The sequence below is a fragment of the Onychomys torridus genome, chromosome 6 (assembly GCF_903995425.1).
Source record: "Onychomys torridus chromosome 6, mOncTor1.1, whole genome shotgun sequence".
Taxonomy (NCBI): domain Eukaryota; kingdom Metazoa; phylum Chordata; class Mammalia; order Rodentia; family Cricetidae; genus Onychomys; species Onychomys torridus.
The window spans coordinates 42,389,829-42,415,930 of NC_050448.1; the positions used below are offsets into that span (position 1 = coordinate 42,389,829).

General features: G+C 42.4%; 1 protein-coding gene across 5 annotated transcripts in view; it reads right to left on the reverse strand.

The window, feature by feature from the left end:
* Plch1 (phospholipase C eta 1) overlaps positions 1 to 26,102 on the reverse strand; it is a 217,072-nt gene that overhangs the window by 23,719 nt on the left and 167,251 nt on the right. For all 5 annotated transcript variants that reach the window (XM_036190617.1, XM_036190614.1, XM_036190613.1 and 2 more), the window contains exons 10-13: positions 22,621 to 22,792; positions 14,483 to 14,590; positions 4,376 to 4,537; positions 2,780 to 2,851 (exon numbers count right to left, since the gene is read on the reverse strand). In XM_036190617.1, coding sequence (XP_036046510.1) covers positions 2,780 to 2,851; positions 4,376 to 4,537; positions 14,483 to 14,590; positions 22,621 to 22,792 — 514 coding nt within the window. The remainder of the gene's footprint in view (positions 1 to 2,779; positions 2,852 to 4,375; positions 4,538 to 14,482; positions 14,591 to 22,620; positions 22,793 to 26,102) is intronic.

Consider the following 26,102-nt stretch of genomic DNA (forward strand, 5'->3'; position numbering starts at 1 on the left):
GAACTAATCTAGTATCTTCTGGACAGATTTTTGAGGGTAGTACATTCTCAACTGGAGACTGCTCATTAGTTAGGCAACACCTTGTCCAACAAAACCAATGATGAAGATCCCATCATTGATGAAAGCCTTGAGACCAAAAATACAGCTCCTACAAGGTCAGCCATCTAGATAGTCTACTCTGGAACATCACAGAAGTGTGACTTTGAAAATGAACACTATCCCCAAGTCACCACAGGATCACATCCGCTTCCAGATTTTCTCATTCCCGAAACTGAAGACAAGCTACAAAATACCCACTGTACTGGCAGTGAGGAGCTACTTCAAACCTCCTCAGGAATTAATTACTTTTGTCCTGAGAACTTCAGATATGGAAGCCTTGGTGTTCAAATTTCCATTCAAGGCTAGCTTTTCAACCAAGCTAGTGGAGTAGCAAGCCCCATCAAGCTCCCTGCTATACTTCAAAAGTAGTGTGTAAATACTATCCACTCTACAGGATTCTTATTATGAGATGACATAAAAAGCCACTTTGCAATCCACTGATTTTAACTTTCTATGTAAATTATTACTGGTACTTACTAAAATAATTCATAAACAGTCTCATGGACAGCCTACTATGCTCACCAGCTGTGTGAAAATGTTCACTCTTTGGTAGCTGGGATGCTTCTGAAACATTTACCTCAGGAGACTCGTGTTTATTACAAGATACAAAAAGTTAAGAAATTAGTAACTAAAGTCAGTGATGTAGCATAAACCTGTAATCCAAGTTCTTGAGAAGTGGAGGCAGGAGGTTCAGTGGAAATGTAAGGCTAACTTGGGCTACACAGCAAGATGCTGTCTCAAAAACAAAACAAAAAATGATTAATGATGATAATTTTTCTGGCACGGTTTTGATATATGATATACACGAGACTGTGGCTATTACACCTAGAACCTATTTTCATCATTATTTTTTGTTTCATGTTTTGTATGTTAAGCTCTTCAGAGATCAGCCCCCTGTGGCTACACACCTGCCCATTATGCAAGAGAGTCATGGCTTGCTTAATCACTCTTTATGACTGAACAGTTGGTCCTTTATTGTTTTTATTGCTGTAACTAATTTTCCTAAATTATCCTACTTATAGACATGAAATTCCAGATAGAACATCCCTTACAATAGTAGAGAAGGTCTCATCAAAACCTTCAGATAGTGTTAAGTTCATGACCTAATAACTGATTTCCTTCATTAATTTTTAAAACTACATTTAGTTTATGTGTGCATGTCTGTGTGGTGCCACACATGCATGCCACAGTGTTGTGGGTAGCTGGTTGAGCCATGACCTAAAGCACCACCCCTAGTGAGGTAGCTGTAGCTGGTACACCTGCCTATGACCTTGAGGTACCTGCCCCTGGGGCATGGCCACCAGGGACCCCTAAGGCCTGGGATGTACATATGCCTGCTCTCTTGGCTACTTTGTGGTTTTGAATGCTGAGATCTTAGACCAAGCTATTCAGTGTGGGACAGAGCTCAGCTTTCTCGGACCCTACAATAAATCTCCCATGGTTGTGAATTTATTCCCAAATAAATTCCTTTGATCATTAAATAGACTCAGTGGATTAATCCCATTATCTGGCACCCAACGTGGGGCATGAACCCATGACCCTAAGATTAAGAGTCTCATGCTCTGCTGACTGAGCTAGTCAAGGACAGTCTGTCAGAGTAACTTTATCTTTCTCCACCATATAGGTCATGAGAAACTCAGGTCATCAGGCTTGGCAACAAACACTTTACCCACTGAGCGATCTCACTGGCTTAATGACTGATGTCCTGTATAATATTTTCACCTCTTTATTGAGGTATTACGTATATTTGCAAATGATTTCCACAAAGTGAAAGCACTCCAACAAGGAAGTAGACTCCTATCTGCTCCAAAAAATCCTTCTAATCTTCCCACATGGTCCTTACTTTCCCCTCAATGGTAACAACAGTAATTAATAATTACCCTAACTTCTACCCTAGAGAATTTTTTACAGGGTTTTCATTTCAAACAAAGATACTCATACTACATGCACTCTGAGTTTTACTTCTTTAGCTTAGATCATGTTTGAAAGATCATATCATTGCACATAGATATAACTGTATCCTTTTTGTGGCTGTCCACATGTGAATTTGCCACATTTTAATTGACTCTATGGTTAATAAGCATTTGGGAAGTTCACTATGCATCCTATTACAAATGCTACTGTTAACTGTTTGTCTTGATCATAAACCCAACAGTGGAGCTGCTAAAATATAAGACTGTCACACAGTGTGCCAGAGTGGTTTCTGTTCTGCAGCAGAGTGAGTACATGTTGCTCAGCACTCCAACACTTTGCTCTTTTTATGCTATCTATCACGGTGTTCATGGAACAGCAACATAACCGCATTTTGCTCTTCCCAGACACCTCCAAGAGTGAGCCTCTTCTGACTGCCATGTGCTATCTGCTTTTGCAATGGGCGCATTTAAGCTTTTGGTTTGGTTTTGTTCTTTGGAAATGCAAACTGCCAGTCTTCTTACTTATAGAAATGATTCAAGTACTGAGAATGAGTCCTTTGTTGGATATGTTTATTTAAAAGACTTCCAAAATGCAACTTGATTTTTGATACTTTTGATTAACAGTGGTTCTAAATCTTAAAGTTGTTTAAATTTCAAACTTTTCTCCTTCAGACATCTTTTTGACAAACTCTTCAGTCATTCCAAGGTCATTACAATAACTAAATTAACTGAATTACGCATATTTACCACCATTACTATATACATACCTTGTGTTTCCCAAAGTTGGTCATCAGGGATCGTCCATGGGACTTCTTTCCACTTTCTTTCACATCCAGGTTCTGCATAAATAAAAAGCATAATATAATGATTTGTCTTTCTTTTTGTTCTGCTTAGCTCTGGCTTCTCTTTCCCTGGTTCCTTTCTTCCTGCTTCACACCTCTGACATCTCAAATGTGGCTGCGTCTGCTGTAAGAAGGGGGGCACTGTCAGGATATAGCACTGACCCACAGCTTTCCAAAGCTGACATCCAGCTCTTAGCAACAGCCAGTTCTGCTGGCCCTCCATTCCTATTCACCATGTGCCTAAAATCAGAAAGTGGTGTTTTCAACATCCTGAGTGGAGATAAATCATTTCCAGTTAAGAGGAGTTTTAATTTTGGAAATTAACCAGAATTGGATAAAAGCCCAATCTGCTAAGTACAGCAAATGCTCACAGTGAACACTGTTATTTGGGATTTTAAAATATTATAAATAAATCACAGTCATATGACTTTTGTTCATTTAAGGAAATCACCGCGATGCTTATCTGTACAGTAAAGGCATTGCCCTGGTGGTAAGCACTGGGCTGTGGAATTTTAGCCTCTGAATACTTTTCAAATGGGTTAATTTTCCAGGCAGAGGTGGTGAGCAAGGATCCTCTTGTGTCAGCCCACATGTGGGAGCAGGGACAGAAATGCCCCCTGTTCAAAGGGTTCAGGTACTTTTTTAGTTATGTCCCTGAAGTTCATTGTATGGAGAACTGCAGACCCCACCCATCAAGGATTCCAGCTGTGCAGAAAGAAAAATACCAATAGAACAAAGGTGGGTAAGCAAGCCACTTACAATAAGGTATTTGCAAGAAGTGTCTGCTAAAGCCATAGACAGATATCACAAATGATTCATGGGAGAGGTGGTAAGGAAGAGTCCAAGAGCTGGCTGGTAGAAAAACCCACCCAAAAATTGGTGAGGGCTAGGAACTAGGTGCTAACAGGGGGATGTTGACTCACCCTTGACTACTTTATGTGTGTGCATTGCCTGTGAAGACCTGGTAATACTGACCACTAACTGTTCAAACCATGTGGATTAAGAAGGTAGCTACAGTGGACACTGTCACAGAATTGGCATTACTCTCCCTAAGCTAGGAGAAACAGTATTATCACCAAAGCCATGACCCTTCTCTAGGTCTTCATTTTCTCATCTGTAAACAGGAGAAGAGTGAGCCAGTTAACCTGTGAGTTCTTTGGTACTTCTAAAAGCCCATCAATTGGTAGGAGGACTATGTCACTTATTAGTCCAACTAAGATGATTTAAGAGTAAAACTGGGCATATTGAATAGAACACCAGGCCAACAGCACACAGCACAGCTGTCTCACGTAATCGGAGATAAAAGTCATTGACTGAAGTTGGTACTTTCTGTACCCCAGGACAATACTAAGTGTGTTGCATACATTCTCACTTATTTTGCAGAAGGACTTTGTTTCTCAAACTTTACAAAGATAAACAGAGAAGTTTGAGAAGCATTTCACAAAGGAAAGGTGCTTAGAAACCAAAGAGAAGGGTACATTTTCCCCTTGTTGAAGGGTGAGTTCAAGGGGAATTATCTACCTGTTTCAGGTGTGTGTTTAAGCCTTCATGCGTGGCCTTGAGCAGAGCCCTCACTGTGAAACTATCAGGATCTTCTTTGTCTCGAATTTGAGACTCCCTCAACAATGATTCCAGTTTTTTCCGTATGAAAGATTCTACTTGGTGCTCAGTGGTCCCGTTACTCTGCAAAAAAAGTCAAGTAATATAAGCAATCCTCTGAGAAGCAGACTAGTGTAAAAGATACCTTTAGTCCAAGAAAACACTGAGTTTATAATCTCATAATTTCTCAGTAACCTGTAAGAAATTAAAATACTCCTTGGACAATTTTGATCCCCCTCATCAAAAAATTCTCCAAAGCACCTGATTATCAAAAATCCCACTTTCTGTCAGTAGCTCTTCATTGGCTCACTGGTCCTCACACATGTGTTCAACACTATTCACACTTAATCTATTTCATTTCAGTGATGTGGAATCTGAGGCCTTGAGAAATGAAGTAATTTGTTTAAAACGTTTACAGAGGTAGCCAGTAAGTGAGGCAAGATTCTAAACCACTCCTTCTGAGATGTCAAGCTCTCAACAGGGGCCAAGCCAGGAAAACCTTCTGGAGACTGAGCTTTCTAAGCCTACATGGTTACAATTGAGCAAAAATGCCATTTTTAAGAATGGCTTCCTTCACTCAGAGGCAAAGAACACTATGGAAGTTTCCAAGGCTGCTGACAATTCTGAGACAAAATTTCTTTTGGTCTCCAACTCCCTGACATCACTAGAGGGTACACAGTATACTTTTGATTACAATTATTTTGAAAATCATAACCAATTTCAAGGCTTTCAGAAAACAAAGTAATGCCAATATCTTCTACAGCTTTTAGGTGGTCATTGCACATCATTTTCTGGAAATTTCACACAGCACAGTGTCTAGCCTCCATGTCCTCACTGACCAGTGGCCTCAGGCTGTATGCACTGCCCCCTTCTGGTGAACTGCTTTTGCCCCTTCCTTTGTCCAGATCTGCTCCACAGATTATTCAACCAGTTGCTAAAGACCAGCCCACCCCAGGCATGCAGGGAGTGATACCATTCCACACAAACATTTCCCACATTTTTTATTACTAGGAGGCCCATCTATCTGACCTCTGCAGAATAGATAGCTCTCTAATTCTGAATGCATTTTACAAAATTCTGTAAGAGCAAGGCAATAGAAGTATCACAGGAAATTTTAGAAAGGGGAACACTCCTCCACTGCTGGTGGAAATGCAATCTTGTACAGCCACTCTGGAAATCAGTATAGCGGCATCTCAGAAAATTGGGAATCAACCTTCCTCAAGATCCAGTAATACCACTCCTGGGCATACACCCAAAGGATGCTCAACCACACCACAAGGACATTTGCTCAACTATATCCATTGCAGCATTATTACTAATAGTCAGGACCTGTAAACAACCTAGATGCCCTTCAACTAAAGAATGGATAAAGAAAATGTGATACATTTATACAATGGAGTATTCATTTATACAATGGAGTATTAAGCGGTGGTAAAAAAAAATGTCATCATAAAATTTGGAGGAAAATGGATGGAACTAGAAAAAAAAAATCATCCTGAGTGAAGTAACACAGACCCAGAAAAACAAACACAGTATGTACTCACTCATAAGTGAATATTAGATGCAAAGAAAAGGATAACCAGGCCACAATCCACAACCCCAGAGAAGCTAGCTAAAGAGAAGGACACTAAAAGGGACACACATGGATCACTCCAGGAAGGAGAAAGGGTCAAGAGCTCCTGGTTAAACTTGGAGAGGGGAATAGAGGGGAGGGGAGGGGAGAGGAGAGGAGGTGGGAACATGGGTGAGAGACAGGAGGGAGAGAAATGAAAGAGATATCTTGACAGAGTGTACTGTTAAGGGGATGGGGAGAAATCTGCAGCTAGGGAAAACCCCAGGAATTTGCAAGATTGTCTCAAGCTAAGACTCATAGCAATGGTGGAGAGGAGCTTGAACTAGCCTTCCCATGCAATCAGATTGGTGTCTAACCTAATTGTCATCATAGAACCTACATCCAGTGGCTAATGGAAGCAGATACAGAGATCCACAGCCAAACACTGAGCCAAGATCCTGGAGTTCAGTTGAAGAGAGGGAGGAAAGATTACAAGAACAAGGGGGGTCAGAATCATGATGGGAAAAAACACAGAAATAGTTGACCCAAGCTAATGGGAGCTCATGGACTCTGGACTGACAGCTGGGGAGCCTGCATGGGATCACACTAGGCCCTCTGAATGTGGGTGACAGTTGGGTGGCTTGATGTGTTTATGGATCCCCTGGCAATGAGACTAGGACTTATCCTGGGCACACAAACTGGCTTTTTAGAGCCCATTCCTTATGGTGCGATACCTTACTCAGCCTTGATGCAAAGGGGAGGGGCTAGGTCCGGCCCCAACTTGGTATGCCAGACTGTGTTGACTACCCAAGGGTGGCCTTACTATGAGGAGGGGATGGGGGTGGGATGGGGTAGGTGGTGGGGGAAATGGGAGAAAGGGAGGGAAGAGGAACGGGTTAGTATGTAAAAGTTTCCTTCGAAAAAAGCTTTAAATAAAAAAGAATATTTTAAAAAAGAGAAAGGAAAAGAACACTGTGCCAGGATGAATTGCTACATTTCCCTGTACTTATAAAATAGACATTAATGTGTTTAACACATTCAATTAACAATGCATTCCACCCATTATAGAATCAGGCTCTGAAGGAGACACAAAGATGAAAAAGAGCTTGCACTTGATCTCAGAAGTGAGCAAGTACAGCCCACGAGTCACAGGATGCTGGGAAGGACATGCCATTCCTCCTGGGCAGCACAGATGGAGCCAGAGAAAAGGTCTGACCAGACAGCTAAGTGTTCAACAGTGAGGAAGGGAAGGAGTTCCTGTGATCCACAGTCTAAACAACCATTTAAATGGGTCAGTCATGTCCTAGAGCAGTAGTTCAGAGAAAAGGGAAGGACTTTGGGGACTGAGGGGACTTGAAAGCCAGAAGATGGGGCAGTCAGAGTTCTGCATAAGTAATACTTTAGGGATAATAGCAATTTGGGAGCGTATGCCAAAGGAGGACAGGAGTCTGGACATCCAGACACGCCAGGTACCATGGCAGGCACTAATTAGTACACAAGCAAGGGTGCTGCAGAGAGTTTGGAGGGGAAACTCATTTTGATTAAAACAAACTCATATTGAATTTCTGCCATGTGCTAGGTGGCAAACACTAATAAGGATCAACCCACTGTCACAGTCCTTGATGCCATGAGAACTGTTCATAGAAGTCAGCGGGAGTCAGGCATGTGGGGAACCACTAGCGCACAGAGGAGGGGCACTTCACCTATCTTGGGAATTCAGCTTCTCGACATGAAGAAACATGAAGTACTATATCTTAAAAGAGAAGAACATAGATGTCCTGTGAGAGCTGTAATAAATGACTCAAATTTAGCATCTTGAAACAACAAATTCATTTCATCATTAGTCTGGAGGACAAAAGTTTGGAGCAAGGTGGGGCCACAGTCCCTACGGAGTTCTAGGCCCTTGCCTCTTCTCACCTACACTCGCTCCCTGCATTCCCTGACTTATGAGACCATAGCAGTCTCTACACAACATCTTCACCTATGTGTTCCTGTCTGTTGGCCTTCTCCTGTTCCTGGAACACTTGGCACTGAATTGAAGGCCACCAGGTCAAGCCTGGGATAGTCTCCTCTCAAGATCTTTAAGTGGAGAGAGTTAAGGTTGCGCCCTTCATGGGGCTTCAGCATCCAGGAATGTTCTGGCCAGTTTATCTTTTATCCAGACCACTAATGCTTGCTTCATTATCGGCAGTAGATCTGCTTCACTTTTTCCATCTGTACAGTCACTGGAGTAAATTACCTTCAATGTCCTTCGCCCTTTCCTTTGTATTACAACTTGCCCAACTGCTTAGCATGGGAGGCCTTGCTTTCAGCTGGTCAGTTTCTGTCCCTTTGTCCCTGCGACTCATCAGCTCCAGCTTGGACTTAAAGAGACAGGCATGCAACTCTTCCTTTCGCCTGAGCACTTGGGGGCTACTGTAAGGCTATTAATTAACTTACTTTCAATACTGTTGTGTATCAGGGACTGGCAACGGCCAAGCAAAAGAAAGAGCTGAGGAAGGGCAAGTTAGTGAATAGGTCAGAAACACATATTAACAGACTGGATAAGTTTAGGGTATCACCCCCAAACCATGAGAATACTAACATCAAAAATCAGAGATCGCCACATATAATGATAACATAATCATAAAGCTTAAAATATTGGGAGAATTACAAAAATGGGCCAGAGACACAATGTGAGCACATGCTGTGGGAAAAACTGGGCTGATAGGCTTTTTCGGTGCAACACTGAAGTAAATCCACTGGCTAAAGATGTAATATCTGTCAAATGTAATAAACCAAAGCTCAAAACAACACAGTGTGCCTGCTCTGCAAGTATGACTCTGCGCCAGGCCACCTTACAAAGCAAAGTCTTTTAATAGCACATTATTCGAACCACTCAACACTCTCTAAGAGAGGCACTAGGGCCTGTCAAGTCCCACTCATAATGACACAGACAAAGACTCAGAAGCTCATCCAAACACGGCCCTATGGATGATGATCCTGGGACAATCCGTAACACTTCCTCAGCAATGTGACAGCCGCTCCTTTTACACTGTGGCAGAAAGAGATGAATCTCTGAGTTGAGTTGTGGCTCATATTTGAAATAACTACCACTGCTCCTATAAAATGTAGAAAATGGTCTGAAATCCCTCTGCAGGAAACACTGAGTATGTTTCACTTAAGGCCATGAGTAGGCCCAACAAAGGAGCTGTAAGATCTCGAACTTCCTATATCCTTGATCAAACTCTTGAGCTTGGAGGGGAGGGCCTGTGGAGAAAGAAAGAGGAAGCTCGCAAGAACGCCTAGAATGCCCAAGTCAATCACAGAGGGCTCCCTACACCATCCCCTTCTTTCCCTTGCTCAGGGCCTCCCTGGAAGCTGGACACAATGAAGAGCTGAACTGTGGGCATGTCAGAAGAACAGGACTAAAGCTACAAAGCCCAGGATGGCAGGTGCTGGGGGAATAACAAACGCCTAATACAAGAGCTTATAATTCACCTCACATCCTCTAGATGTGGGGGTTTGCCAAAGGAACGAGAGCCTTGCCTGGTGATCTTTTTTTTTCCTTTCTGTGATTTTCCTCACTATAAAATTTGAAGCCACAATCAACAAAGAAATATACAGCTGAGGTTTCATTACTGTGTTTTCATTCAGTCCTGGAGTCCAATAAGCACTCACTGACAGACCATTCAGACAGACACCTGACCTCAAGACCTATGTGCCACTGTGCAGCTGGGGTAAAGTCCAAAGCTGAGAGCCATGTGTATCTCATTCTTTTGTTCCCTGGGCCAGAGGAAGGAGGCTGAAGTGGAAAAGAGAGAATCGTCATTTAACACGGTCAGCAGCAGCTTCTCCCTCATTCAATGTTCAGAGAAAATGAGTCTGATCTAGGGATCTGTCATCCATCAATGAATTCTTAAAAAACAATTAACAAACGAACACATTCTCATTTTCCCCCAGCATATTTTTCCTAAAGCATCATTTGGAAAGAAGGATGCCCCCCACCAGTCTAGGATGGAACTGGAGAGAGAGAGAGAGAGAGAGAGAGAGAGAGAGAGAGAGAGAGAGAGAGAGAGAGCGAGCGCCACAGAACACTGATGTTTCACTAGACACTGGAGTCACCAGGGCAGTGGGCAAGACTCCCAGGTAACACCCAGACCAGTGTCACAGTCTCTGGGCTGGGGCACAGGCACTAGCGCTTCTGAAAGCTCCTTGCCATACCAAGATGCCACTGAAGTTAGGGGCCTTCTCTTTGAAAATAAAACCAGAAAACAAGATACTGGGCCATCTCCACATCCCCAGATGCCTTTTCTTCCCTGCTCCATGCCGGACTCTGGCAATAGAAAGAAAATGTATTAGCTGCTCCATCGATTGCCTTATGAAGCTTTGAGCCCATTTCCTGAAGGCATGGGGGGAGCACAGCTGCTTTTCAGCTATCTGAGTCTGCATTCATCTCGGCCCTCACCTGCCAGTTCCTTTACTTCCCATAAGACGTGTTCAAGAGTCATGTCACAGAGCAGAAAGAACTGGAATCTTGCAGGTCACCTCATCTAGTCCTTATAACTTGTTGCTAGGATATGACCTGCCGCTCAGCGTGTATCACTCCATCTCAGAGTGGACATGGGAGTAGCAAGGCTTCAGAGCTGCAAGAGGCAGCTCATCTGTTCTATGAATGCCATTGTGTTTGAGACTAGCTATGCTCACCAGTCTTCTTAAAATGTCTCAGAGGAAAGATGATAAAGTTGCATCTACAGCTGTGGGAAGAGGAAAATGATTAAAATGTTCAATGGGAGACAGAGTGAATAATGGCGTACAGTATAATGGAAAACAATGGGGTGCAGTGGGGCTCAATTTGTGCTGGAAGGCTTGGTGTTTGTGGGATGAGCTTCATGCAAGAGAGAGCTGCTGTGTATGCCCAACAGCCTGGCTAAACATAGATACAGAGAGTTTAAAAAAAAAAAAAAACTGAAAAGCACAACAGAAGGAGAAAAAATAACCAATGAAGTTGAAATTCGAGAGTGAGAGGTCTGTGCTTCCCCACTGGCACAGGGAGCTCCCCTAGCTGTGAATAATGGTGATTGGGCTGCCCGAAATCAAATCTGCTAGATTATTGCATTGTGGCTAGGAGGAAATTGTCCCTCACGTCTCTGAGCTGTGTGACTCGTGGGTCACTGAACACATTGGCTGTACCCTGTGGCTTACATTTCATGAACCAGATTTTCTCTGTTGCTGAAGCTACAAAGGCATACAAAACCAAAGCTTAGACAAGTGAAGTACAGCAGAAAACTCATCGCATAAGCAAAAAATATCATGGGGTTTGAACAGCTGACAGACTAGGAGAAAGCCTGCCTCCTGCTCAGCAGGGAATGTTGGGTGAGCCGCTATGTCTGCTCTACTCTTTGCTTTGGGGTTTATTTTGCCTAGAACTTTCTCCCCATATATTAACCTGGCTAATTTTTTTCTCTTCAGATCTTTAATTAAATGTAACTTTTAAGGAAAGTTTCATGTCGACAACCCCTCTAAAAATTCAGCGCGCGCGCGCGCGCACACACACACACACACACACACACACACCTTTTTCCTTTAGCACTTATATATAACATACTGTATATCTCACTTACTTGTCTTGTTTCTTATTTGTCTCTTTCTCTTTGATTAAACCCCAGGAAGAACTTTCATCTATTTTATTCACTCCAATATCATCTAACACCAACAACAGTGATGGTGCCTCTCCGACAGGAAATGCCCAGTAAAAACTGACGATGTGCATAAAATATCTTTATAAGCTCATGAAAGTTAATGTTCTGGTGTCTATAAACTGTGTTAAAAGCTTTCTGGACTACACTGATTTAGTTATGGCTTATAAATCTAACCATATACTTCCAACCTACAGTTGAGGTAAAGAGCTTCCTTTATAGGAATAGTTTTGTGGGTAATGGCTGGTACCTACACCGTACTTTGTTTTGTAGAAATATAAACAACCATCTTTAAATCTGCCACATAGATAAGACTTCCTGTTGTCCAGTGGAGTATAAACTGACTAGTTACAATAGAATACTCTCAAATTCTAAATAGGGCATTCACTGTCTTTTTTCAAAAGAGCTCAAAAATAGAGAAAAGGGGTTGTATAAGAACTTTATATATTTCTACTAAAAATGTTGTGTATGTGTTAGCATATTTTCTTCTTCAATGTATAAGAAGGAAGCCTCTGTAAAGCCTTTTAAATGGGGTACTCCCTCACTCTATTCAGGTCAAATGATTGGTCATGACTATCTTTGTGGAGCCATGTTCTAAGGTATTTGTCCATACCAGAGCCTAGAAAGCAGCCAGGAAACTATAGACACAGGCAGAGACAGACCCCTGAAGGTAACAGGTGCGAATATTTGTTTCCACAGAGCTGTGTCTACAATTTCATAACCACAGATATTTACTGTCAAAAAGTAGAAGTTTGTCAAGTCTGATGACATGAACTGATATCCTAGCTGTGCAGGAGCATCAGCAAGTTCAAGGCCAGCCTTGGCAACAAAGTGAGGCTGTATCCCAAGACAAAAAAGCCAAAAGAAGGTTAGGGACATAGTTCAGTGGGAAAGGACCTAGATTCAACCCTGAGTACCACAAAAAAACTCTCAACAGACTCAAAGAAAAACTGAGACAGCCAAGTGGGCCTAAGAACTAGATCAACTTGGCTTGCATGTGGTAGGAGATGACAGCGTGGTCACAGTCACTGTAGCTAAAGCTTCTACCTCCCATATTCAAAGAACAGCATCCCCCACACAGCTAATATGTGCGGGCTTCTGCTTCCTCTGCCAGATGGTAGACTATACAGCAAGTAACTCAGAGATCTGAAGGACTATATGCAAAAGAGTGAGAATCTGAAAAGCATGCTTTATTAAATAAGACTTTAATTATCCACAACCAGAAGGAATCAGTTACAAAGATAGCAAATACATAGAAAAGTATATATTTAAAAAAAAAAACTAATGTTGTTACTGTATTTTCAGTTATGAAACTACTTAGGTTTTTGTGATCTATTAGTTATGGGTATTTAACTGAGTTAATAGAAACTACTGACAGGGAAGAGATGAATTCAGATCACAATTTTTTCTCTCTTCAAGCTGAGTCTTTGCTATTTCCCCCCTTCAAAGTACTTTAAAGCCAAGAAAGAAATGTCTATGGAGACTTCAGCTGTCATTAAGCTCTTGTCTCCTTTGAAAATGATGTCAGCCCCTGCTGCCACCTCTGAGGTGAGGCATCAGAGTTAGTGTAATTTAGAAGATAGTGTCTTGTTGTAACAACATAATTGTTGAATTCTGGGTAATGGTGTATATTAGGAGAGATTATACAAAATGTATCTGAAGACAGAATAATGGTTCTGGTGTCCATGAAGTACCACTTTTCTGTAGAAATGAAACTGTACAGCAAAGCCTGCACGGCGTTGGGCTTGTCATGTGGCATCAGAAATCATGTGACCATTGACAGTGACAGGAATAGCATTTCTTCAAGCCTTAGAATTCTGCAGATTCAAACTGAACCCCCTCCAGCACCACCACCACCACATGTCAAAACTCTGATCTTCTGAACACAGGCTCCTTCATGTAAGAAGAGGTCCAGATCACGAGGTAAATGGCTCACCTCAAATGCCACTCTGTTGAGGATGTGGCCAGTTAAACATCCAGCCAAGTGTCCCTCTCTAGGAAGGGCTTAGGGATCACTGAGACCAAGGCATATTTTCTCGGTGAGGGGTTTGGAATCCTAGAAAAGCAGACCCAGGTGCAGCTGGGTCCTGGAGCCAGCCTACGGTACCACAGTGGGGAGCCAGTATTTGGCAGGGGAGGTAAAGCCACACCTACTCATGTTCATCAAGAAGATTGACAGTCCAAGCATAGTTTGACTCTCAGCCCTCTTATAACATGTGTTTGTCCCTGGGAAGAGGACAAATGGTGTGGTGGTTTGAATGGTTCCCATAGGCTTATAGGGGGTGGCACTATTAGGAGGTGTGGCCCTTTTGGAGTAGCTGTGGCCTTGGTGGAGAAAGTGTGTCACTGGGGGGTAGGCTTTGAGGTTTGAAATGCTCAAGCCAAGCCCAGTTGTCTCTCTCTTCCTGCTGCCTGTGGATCCAGATGTAGAACTCCCAGCATCATGTTGGCCTGAATGCCCCCCAGGCTTCCTGACATGATTAAACAGACTAAACCTCTGAAATGTAAGCCAGCCCCAAATGAATGCTTTCCTTTATAAGAGCTTCCATGGTCATGGGGTCTGTTCACAGGAGAGAAACCCTAAGACAGCAGGGCTCACCACTAACACACCTCTCAGTTCTAAGGCACCGACTCCTCCACTCACTCACTCTCTCAACACACTGCTGGGTGCCAGCACACAGAGTCATTTTAAAAGAAGATCCTTTCACATTACAGATGCCATATTGGTGGAGGCACCGACTGGGGGCCCCATCCTTTCTGTGGTACTCGGAGGGCAAGAGTGCCGAGCCCACAACTCACGTAGTGGAGCTTGAACTTGCAGTCATCTTCAATTTCATCTGCGCTGTCCTCATCGGAGACTTCTCCTTCCTCTGCATCATCCCCAAGGTGATAAGGCAACTTCTTGCCCTGAAATAGATCAAAACATCCCATATGAAAATGAAAAGAAATCCATAACAGTCCCCAAAGTAGAGGCAAACCAGGTGTCCGCTGACAGAGGCGTGGGCACACAAAACCTGCTCTTCTCTTAAGGAATATCATGCAGCCTTCTAAAAGCACAACACCCTCATACACATTACGAAATGGGGGAGCCTGGGAGGCATTATGTCAGATGGCATAAACAAAGACAAACCTTGCCTGGTTCCACTTGCATCCGGGACCCAAACACTAAACCCGGAGAGGGAAGGCAGAATGGTGAAGGAAATGGGTGGTAGGAAACCAACGGCTGTTCTGAATGAATATGGAGCTTTAGCTTTTCAAGATGAAAAGAGTCTGATTGTATAACATTCTGTCTATTTTTAACAATACCGAATTATACACTTAAGTAATTAAGGGGTAAGGTATATTTTCTGCTCTATGAACCATAATTTTTTTTTTTTTTTAGAGAGAGAAAACTGAATACAAAATGAAGTGTCTACACAATGACCCATCATTACTTCAGACTGACTGGAAAGTAGATAGTCTGGAAGAAAGACGAAATAAAGATGAGAACTTTTTATCCTAAGGCTGTCGTTACCTTAAATCAAATGAAATCAATTAATAATACTGTGTTTTTAAAAATCAGACCAATGTCTTTTTGAAAAGGCCTGACTCCTGACAATATGCATCACCCCATCTGATTGTGCGACTTTCACAATCTGGGTATCGGTGTCCCCTCATTTGCTGGAACCTGATACTATGGGTACTATGGCTGACAGCATGAAGAACTCGGGCCTCTGGGAAGTGACTGAATGGGGACGGGTCCCCTAAGTTGCTTGTCTCTTCCATCATGGAAACATACCTCCTTCACCAGACACTAAACATGCCAACCTAGCTCACAACTATAATCCTAATACTTGAGAGATTGACAAAGGAAGACTGAGGTGAACTGGAGACCAGTCTAGCTATATAGTGAGTTCCAGCCTAGCCTTACCTACAGAGTGAGACATAGGTCAGGGTGTGGGAGGGAGAGAGAGAGAGAAGAGAGGAGGGGAAGAGAGGAGAGGGGGAAGGAAGGGAATTATAAAACCGGGAAGTTGGACTTTTTAGCCTGTAGAATAGAGAAATAAACTTCTTTGTTTTTAAGTTACTCAGACTAGGGCATCTTGTTTTAGCAGCCCAAAGCCACTATGGCCCCAGAGCAGCCTGCTGTCCTCAGCGGCTGCTGCCTGCTGGTGCCCCTTCGCATCCAGCCCTTCCTCCACAGGACCACTGTGTAGCTTACACAACAGTCCTCAGGACCAGACCACTCGCCAGTCACCAGTACATTTTAGAAATCAGGGGCCTTTGGCAGGGGAAAACTCTCATAAGATGGGAAGAGATTTGAGCTACACAACACACAGCCCCAAGCATCCATGGGAGATGAGCTCTAGAATGCTTCTGAGACACCAGATCCTAAAGATGTTCAAGTCTTTGCTACAACACAGTTTTGTATTTGTACATCACCCTGTATATCCTCCTGTTTACCTCAAATCATGTCTAGGCTATTTATAATACATAACACAACATAAACACTAAGGGAACGAAACCTGTGAGGCTCAGTACAGACACAGGAGGCGGACTGCCTATACTCAACAGATCACAGTGATCTATAAGATCACCGGAGAATAATTTAGAAGTAGAAGCAGTCAATTGTTAGGAATAAGTATCCAGGACTCACAAGATAAAACACTTCACAAGCATAGGGATCTGACTTTGGACCCCCAGAAGCCATGAAAAGCAGGGTGTCATTAGCTTGTGTCTATATTCTAGGGGCTTCTATGGCAAGATGGGATATGAGACAGGAGAACCCCCGGAAACTCACAGGGCTGACAAGGTGGAAAACACACACTGATACCTGTGGTTATCCTCTGACCCCCACCTGTGTCGCACAGGCACACACACAAACACACACGTGTGTGCACATGCATACACATACAAATTTTTTTAAGAGTAAGTACCTCTATGGGTTCCCCCCCTCTTCTATACTTCCCAACTTATATTCAGAAAAAGTTAAAAAGGAGAAAAAGCCAAGAGAAGGCAAGTCCCAGGGGCCTGATAAGAGAGAGCGCTAAGGTAGCTATCTACATCGGTAGGCTTCTGATTTGAGAGCAGAAAGGAATATTCATGGGATCTGCAGTTGCACCACGTAGCAAAGAACCAGAAGATTCTAGGCAAATATCCTGCCAGCCACTGCTACCAACTAACTGATCCTAGAGTACAACTTCCTCTCCCTAGTCTTCCCAGGTGACTGCAGTACCACCTGACACCTTCACTGCAGCTTTGAGCAAAAAACCCAGCAGGGACTCTGGGATAATGTCTGCTGCTACTTCAAGTTCCTAAATTTGGGAGGCATTTGCTATGCAGCCATCGATGCCTAGTAGACTTACAAATAGAATCATCAGGGTAGAACTAATCCAGTGAAAATACCTTTTTGAAAACAAGGGACAGAGATCATTACCTAGAACCTTGTCATCCACACAATGGCCTCAGCAACTGTTGGCAGATAGGATGCCACTGGCCTCTTCCAGCATCCCTCAGTAGGATGGGCTTAGTTTGGACCCTCCTCTTATTTCTTTTTCTTTTTCTTTTTTCTTTTTCTTTTTTTGGTTTTTCGAGACAGGGTTTGTAGCTTTGTAGCTGTGTAGCTTTGTGCCTCTCCTGGAACTCACTTGGTGGCCCAGGCTGGCCTCGAACTCACAGAGATCCGCTTGGCTCTGCCTCCCGAGTGCTGGGATTAAAGGCGTGCGCCACCACCGCCCGGCCTCTTTTTCAATGACAGTGGAGGTTCACCTGGTGGGTCATCTGTGGGTAGGGTGCAACCCCTACTTTTAAGAAAGGTTGAAAAATCAAATATCTAGCGTTTTAAACTCAAAACAGAGATAGAAATGTTTTAAGAATGGAATGAACTTGGTAACTGCTTGGTGCACATAAATGGTATTTCAGGTTGTGAGAGGGATTTCACCCGCTGACCCTGTCCCGAACGCTCCTGTACACCCAAAGCCTTTGACCCTAAGCTTTAGTTCAGTTATAATTCCAAAAGGATTATATAATCATGTAATAAAAATTAAGTCTGCATTCAGATAAAGCTTTTAGGATTTGGAAACTTACATAAGTTCTTCAACTGACAGAAAGGCCTTTTTCTGAGACTGAAGTGGTCAGAACATATTTGTGCATTGTTTTAGACAGGCTCTTAGGCATTACAGGCCGGACTTGAACTCACTTTGTAGCCAAAGATGACCTTAAATTTCTGGTCCTCCTGCCTCCACTCCTCAGTATAGGAATTAGAGGTTTACATCACCAAGCCCAGTTTAGGTGGTGACAGGAATTGATCCAAGAGTTTCACACATGCTGGGCAAGCATTCCACTAAGAGCTACACTGTAGAGATATGTTGTGTACCCTAATAAAATTTGCCAGAAGATCAGAGAACAGAACAAGCCACTAGATTAAACACAGACACCAGACTGTGGTGGCACACACCTTTAATCCCAGTACTTGGGAAGCACACACACCTTTAATGGCTGGGGGGGAGGTATATGAGGCATGAGGACACCAGAACTAAAGGCTTTTTCAGCTGGAGCCTTTCAGGTGAGGACTCAGAGGATTTCAGTCAGAGGATTCATGGAGTTGGTGAGGTAAGACATGGCAGTAGCTTGTTCCTTTGTCTATCACCACACTACACCCCCAGCTCCAATTATAGCAGGCCTGTTCAGAATTAGAATGTTCAAATATATATAAATATGATTCTAGATATTATCTATGCAAAAAGTTCCCAGAATATGAGTTCATTTTTCTTTACTTAAGAGAATATTTGTAGAGCTGTTATGATGATGTGGTAAGCACTCACTTAAGTGGTAGCCAGATACACTCACCAACAATAGACACAATGATATCATCATCATTCATGTACTCACCACCAACCAGTTACTCAGAGTCAACTTTTTGTTGAGCACAACAACAAATACCAAGGTAGACTTGTGCACAGACATTTAAATGCCCAGACAGCAGGTTTTTTTTCTTAGCATTATAAAACCAATCCATTAAAATAATGTTCAACAGGACAAGATTAATACATACAAAAGCATCACCAAGGTAAGAGCAACTTTTTTCAAATGATACCATTTGATTCCAGCTCCACCGGATGGAAGGGTGCCATGGCAGCCAGACATGAAGAGTGTAGTAGCAGCAGAGGCTGCATTCCCCTTTGTTTCAGGGTGGCATAGGAAGAAGGGTTAAAAACAACAGGCTACCATCAGAGAACATCCACTACAGGAGAAGCTCACTGCTTTTTTTCCAAATGTATTTAAAAGATGCTATACACTGTAGCTCGTATTTTTGGCCAGCTTTTCCATATTCCTGGTTCACAAAGATACTTTATCCAGGTAGAAAGAAGAGTATCACCAAAGAACATTGCTGGTTTGGTTTGGTTTTTGAGACAAGACTTTGTTCTCTGTAGCCCAGTCAGATTTTGAACTTGCAATCTTCCTGCCTCAGCCTCCCAAGTACTGGGATTACAAGCATGTACTACCATATCCTGTTAGGAGTGTTGCCTTAACATGTTTTATTAACAGCAACCCACAGAGAGAGGTAAAGAATAAAATTAGGACCCTGTCTGGCTTGAACCTGTGCAGGTTCTGTGTGTCCTGCCACAGCCTCTCATGAATTCATGTGTGCATCAGCCCTGGTGTGTCTTGAAGACCGTTTTCTTAGTGTCATCCATCCGGCTCTTATGATCCTTCCATTTCCTCTTCCACATAGATCCTTGAGCCCTGAGGGGAGAGGTGTGATGACTACATCCCATTTAGGATTGAGTGCTGCAAATCTCTCAGCTCACTGTCCAGGATGGGTTTCTGTGTTAGTTCCCATCTACCGCAAGAAGTTTGTTCAATGATGGCTGAATGAGTGCTGAGAAGGGGAACTGGACAGGTGCTCCTGTCTCTAATCAAGGAGTTATCTACAACTGATATTCTGTTACAAAGGAAAAAAATAGTTTAGGGGAGGCTCCATGCCAAGGAATAGTTGCTCAGCACAAAATGAACTCAATGGGGTTTTGTAGACTTTTTATCTCATATTGCTTTGTTTGGGCATTTTTTTTTCTTGAGGTTTTAATCATTTATTTTGGCTTCTTTTTTTATGGAGGTGTGTGTGTGTGTGTGTGTGTGTGTGTGTGTGTGTGTGTGTGTTGAGAGAGGGTCTCTCTTCTTAGTCCTGGCTGTCCTAGAATTCACTCTGTAGACCAAGCTGGTCTGGAACTCACAGAGACCTGCTTGCCTCTGCCTCCTGAGTGCTGAGATTAAAAACATGCCACTACCTCCTTGCCTGTTTGTTTTTTTCTAATTTTTTTAAATTGAATCGAACCCAGGGCCTTGCGCTTGCTCAGCAAGCGCTCTACCACTGAGCTAAATCCCCAACCCACCAGTTTGTTTTGTAAGAGAGAGAAAGAAAGGGTTTGCAGTTAGGTGGGTGGGGCGATGGAAATGATCTGAGAGGAGTGGAAGGAGGCATGTTAAGAATATATTGTTATTAAAAAATTTCAGTTGTAAAACATAAAAGAGAAAATAAAATTAGGTAAAATATTGTATGATATAAATAAACTTAGAGTAGATGTAGATGAAGGATGATCCAGCTGTCTCCTGAGAGCTCGTTTCTGGTCTGCAAACTATTTCAGTAACGCTCTAAGCTGGAGTTGATTCATAATGGAACATGGAAATATTACTGGATACCTCTCAGCTTCAAACTACCTGCCAAGGGCAATGGTAACACCCATGTGATCCCCCTGCAAAAGTAGGAACCTCAGAGCAAAGAACAACCCCAACTTTTAGCAATAGCAATTGAGGGAAAGCTGCTAAATATATTATATTTGCTCAGAAGCAACTTTTGCTTATTTTTCAGGAACACACACACATCCCTTGTAGATACAACTGTTTCTCTACTTTTGGCTGGTCAACTTGCTGACTTCATGAGTGGTAAGTAGGCTTCCCATGCTGCCTTTGGGGTGGAGACTATTCTCCTGCCAGAGCAGAGCTGCTTTTGCTTTAAATAGAAGCATGCTGGAACACATCAGTCAATCTCCAAATCTGATTCTTCTTTATATTCATTCATTACTCCCCCCCCCCCCCACCTCCAACAGAAGATAGCACAGGCTGCCTTCAAAGTTATAGTCTCACTGCCTCTGCCTCTGCCTATAGTGGGTGGTTGTCTGTCTTTACCCTGAAGCACTGCCCCTAGTGAGGCAGCAGGTAACTGCTAGGTACCTGCCCCCATCCAGGGGGGTCGTGGCCCTTAAGACCTGGGAGGAGTACGCGCTCACTCTCTCTTTGATATCTCATGGTCTTGGATGCTGGTGCTGCGGATCAAGACAGAGCTCTCCTGAGAACCGTGGAATCCTCCTGGATTCTACGACCAACTCAATTATTCTTGTTGTGAGTTAAACGCTGAATAAATTCCTTTGATCTTCAATAGACTCTGTGGAATTATCCCATTATCTGGATCCCCTTTTTCCAATATCTGCCTCCTGGGTGCTGGGATTAAAGACATGTGCCCCCATGCCCAGCTTTTTCCTTAACTTCTAAGAAACTAATAATGAATGGATCTCAGATGCATTTGGGATGCCCAAAGCTCACACTTCTACCATCCCTTCCAAAAATTGCCTCAGACCTTCTACCTAGTTCATTCTGGTACCCATAAGCCCTGGAACACCACATATCCATCTTAACTCCCACTGTCCAAAAAGCAAGATTTTTTTTTTTGAAACAGTCTCACTATACAGCTCTGACTGGCTTAGAACATAATATGTAGACCAGACTGACCTCAGATTTGCACAGATCTCCCTATCTCTGACTCCTATGTGCTATAGAATTAAAAGAATGTGCCCTTGTGCCCAGGCAAACAACTATTTCAGTCTACATTTAACTTTCTTACAGTTGGGTAAGGAATGTGAGGTGTTTACAATATTATATAGATACTTCTTCAATTTTGAATGCAGAAACTAGTTTTTAGCACAGCCTCTGGCCAAGTTGGGCAAGTTGACCTTAATATTACCTGTCATGTTATCAGGACCTTTCATTCCTGATATAAATGCATGTACACAGGAGGTTGACAGCATGTCTTTGATGGACTCTGGACCTATCCTTCTGATTTAATTGCTAGAAAAGCACATTTTGACTAACTCTAAAGATTTCATTATCTTTCCTAGAGTTCTCCCATACAATGAATGGGCTCTTACTTCACTGTTCCTCCATGACACATATCCTTCTTAAGTAGCCTAGTCTACTTTCTGTTCTTTATCATTCTAAACTCAAAATAAGGCAACCATCTAAGATTTTAGTCCAAAGAAAACGTTCACTGGAGATCAGTAAAATCACAGAGCTGGAAATCTGAGAACTCAAGGAACTGTCTTTCTGGCCATCATTTGCATTCATGATATTCACTATAGTAAGTTTTCTCCCTTGGAAGATCTCTTGATAAAATGCCACTGCAATCACCCCCTCTCCTCTCACACACAAAGGTCCTGAGGGGCATTATGTTTGGGCCATGTTCCTGTCTAAAGTGAGTGCTTCTCACACACATAACCAAGACCAACCAACCATGAAGATTTTTTTTTCCTTTTGACAGACAGTTATTAGAGCTTGAAATGGAAGAAAAGAATCTAAACAGAATGCTTTCAGACATGGAGTCAGAGAGCTTTCTCCTCTCTTGCACCTCACTTTGCCATACACAGCTCTCTGTGGGAAATCACTCAGACTAAAATAGCTTGCACAGCATGGACAGCCAGCAAAACAAATCCACAGCATCCAATCAGCCAGAACCTGCTTCTGAAAGTGTGACTATACATTAACATAAGACGTGTATACAGATTCCTTTCACATGTATTGATTCTAATCATTTTCTCTTTTGTTTGTTTATTATTTATTTATTGTCAACAGGGAGGAAAGACTTAATTGATCATTAATGTCTGGACTGTAACCTCTGAAGTCATTACCTTCACTAGGATTTTGCCTTTCAGACTCTGAGGGCTTGGAAGCTGCCTGTACTCTCCTGTGTCCACAGATGACAGGTCCAGCTTGTCCTGGAATATTCCTTTCAGGTACTGAGCAATCTTCCTCTGCTGCTGAATGCTGCAGTGGTTCTCAATAGACAGTATAACTGGAAACCTGAGGGAAGAGCAACAATTCCAAGGGCGTTCAGCACAGCCAGCTCACAGGCACTGAGGGAACCTGGAAACAGAATCTGTATGTGTTGCTTTCTTAAAATCCCAGCCACTGAATGGGCAATACTGGTAATGATTAAAATGGTGCTAAAACCAGAAAGATTAAGGATGCATTGAAAAAAATTCCTCTAGGCAAATATGCTTTGCCATGCACAAAGTCTAAACAAATATTGGTTCTTAGTTTAATGTTAGGCAAAAATTGAGGCGTATGTATGTATGTGTATGTGTGTGTGTGTGTGTGTGTGTGTGTGTGTGTGTGTGTGTATGTGTGTATGCATATATATGAAATATATATGAAGTCTAAGGAAAGAAAAGTCATGATGTCATTTGAATCACAGAGACTACCGCATATCATTAAAGGCTGTTACTTGCTCTAAAAATATACCAGTCCCAGTTTGGGAACTAAGGGGAAAAAATAACATAATGCAGCTTTGTTTTATACATCAAATGTCAGGCTTTCCCAACATATTTTTTAAATAAAACTTAACACCAGTGTTCAATTTTAAAAAAAGAAAGAAAGCTGGGCCAGTGAGCTGGCTCCACCTCAGCCAGTAAAGGCAGCTGCTGCCAAGGCTGATGGCCTGGATCTGATCCCCAGCACCCCCATGTGGAAGGAGAAAAGGTATTCCCATTAGCTGTCTTCTAATACATGTGCAGTGTGGCATGTGAACACACACCCACATAAATGTCACAAAAAAAAACAAAACAAAACAAACAAACAAACAAAAACCCACTATCTATGCTATAGCAACACACAGGTTTCAGCACAGAAAATGGAAGGCGATTCCCAAAATCTGGGAGGCTGGCAGCCAAAGCAGGAAAAACAAAACAGAATTTAGTTTTCTAGCACAAATCTTCAGAAATAATATGTGAGATCTTTCAGAGTACACAAACCAGTATTTGCATTGCCTAATACATTTGTACAAAGGAAAAAAAGATTTCTTGGGTAAGCACAAGCTCTACAAAATGGCCCGTGGCCTTTTCGAATTAAAGTCTATCCAATTAGAAAGACCTGTGCTGGTGCCTCTCACTGACGATGATGGCTTGCTGTCCTGACTGTGGTCTGTTGGCTGGATGGGCTCTCCCATGGGATTGTATCCAAGAGTGTTGTGAAGAGAAACCAACAAACAAAAAACCCTTTTAAGATGTCTTGCAATCATGTAGGTTTTAACAAAACCAATTTTAAATTATCACTTCATATAGAAAGAGTTGATGAGTACCTAGTGCTACCAAGAATAAGGCTGTTTTCAACGGGGAAGGGATTTTGAGCCTCATTCCACTAAGGGACATTTGTCAATGTGTAAAGACAGCTTTTGGTGGGCACAATTTAGGCATGCTGCCAGCATCTGGTGAGTGGAAACTGGAGATGCTACTAAATGCTCTACAGTACACAAGATGGCTCCTCCACCACACAGGATCTTGCCCCACATGTCCATAGTGGCGCAGTTAAGAAACCTCGGTAAAAGGGAACATTAAAAAATAGAAGGTAATGAAAGGGCCAAAACTTGTCAATGTCCTAAACAAGTATATGATATTCTCATTGAAAGTGTTTTCTGTTTTCAGATTTATTTTCTATTATTTTATGTGTATGAGTGTTTTGCCTGAATGTATATGCACTCCCATTGCACACAAAGGCCAGAAGAGGGTGTCATATGTCATCGAACGTGGAATTAGAGGTGGTTGTGAGCCAAATATGTGAGTTCTGTGAACCAAACCCAGGTTCTCTGTAGGAGCAGCAAGTGCTCTTAGCCACTGAGCCATCTCTCCAGCCCCTAAAGTGCATTTCTTCTAAGGGTTCATAAACATGAAGTCAGCATTCTAGGCAGCAGAGGATCCTCTAAGGTATGGGGGTGGTACTATTTCATAAAATGGGAAATACTGACATGTAAGACTCATAGAAATCAGCGTTTGGAAGACTGAATTTAGCACTAAATTCATCCATGTAAAAATACCACAGACTAAATTTGCTATGCAGCAAGAATCTCTCATTAGAAGAACACATCTCAACCTCATGGTTAATTAATAGGATCAAATATTAGAGATTTTAAAGGCTACTAGCTTCTAAAATATTGATTTTATACAATCACAATTTTAATTTGCTTCTTTAATTTGAAAACCCCTTTTCATATGCTTAGTATATTGATGGTACCTGCTAAACAGAAAGAAATCAATAATTACTGAAATACAGTTCCATATTTTCAATGAGTTTACCACCTCATACCTATAAAAGGAAGCAAGATATCAACTTTTTTATCAGGGTGTTATGTGCTGGGACAGATACATGTTCAGATACTTAAATATCAAGAAAGAGAGAGTAAGTCAGCTGTGAGTCAAGATATACTTCCCAGTGGAGCGGTGCTTAAATCATTTTGTTTTATAAAAAGGAAGTATGTGTGGGTGGCATGGTGGGAAGGGTATTTGGGGCAGAGAATAGCACACACTAGTTTGGGAGTTGTAAAAGTTCAGGGATTATTGGAGAAAATGAAAGACAATCATTGCTAGCAGATGCTAGGTCTCTGTGCAGCAATGATGGAAGAGGATAATACTGGAAGAGAAGGAAGTAGCCACATGTGAAGGGCATGAAGACATCCTGGATCCTGAAGAAGCTTTAGAAAGAACACTAGGACGAGAATTACAGCAGCTTTCATGGTTCATAAAGAAGCCATAGTGCCGGGGGGTGTGGGGGGGGTGGCACACGCCTTTAATCCCAGCACTTGGGAGGCAGAGACAGGCGGATCTCTGTGAGTTCAAGGTCAGCCTGGTCTAGAGAAAGAGATCCAGGACAGGCTCCAAAACTACACAGAGAAACCCTGTCTCGAAAAACCACCACCAATAACAACAAAAAGAAACCATAGCATCAGTACAGAGCATGAACCAAAGGGGACATGAGAATTAAGAGAAAGTAGTGAAGTCAAAGAAATGGTATGTCTGTGTTGGATGTCCTAGGTATCCTGAAGTGTCTGACAGCCTATGGTTTATTAAATTATGATGTAGTGTCAAATAACTGGTATGGGGCTGGAGAGACGGCTGAGGAGTTAAGAGCCCTGGGTGCTTTTCCAAAGCACTGGGGTTCAATTCTCAGCACCCACATAGAAGCTAAGAACTGTCTCTAATTCCAGTCCCAGGAGATCCAGTGCCCTTTTCTGGCCTCCATAGGCACTGCATTCACATGATGTAGAGACATACATTCAGGCAAAATGTTCAAACACATAAAAAGAAAGTCTCAAAAAAATTAAAAACGATTATGTATAATA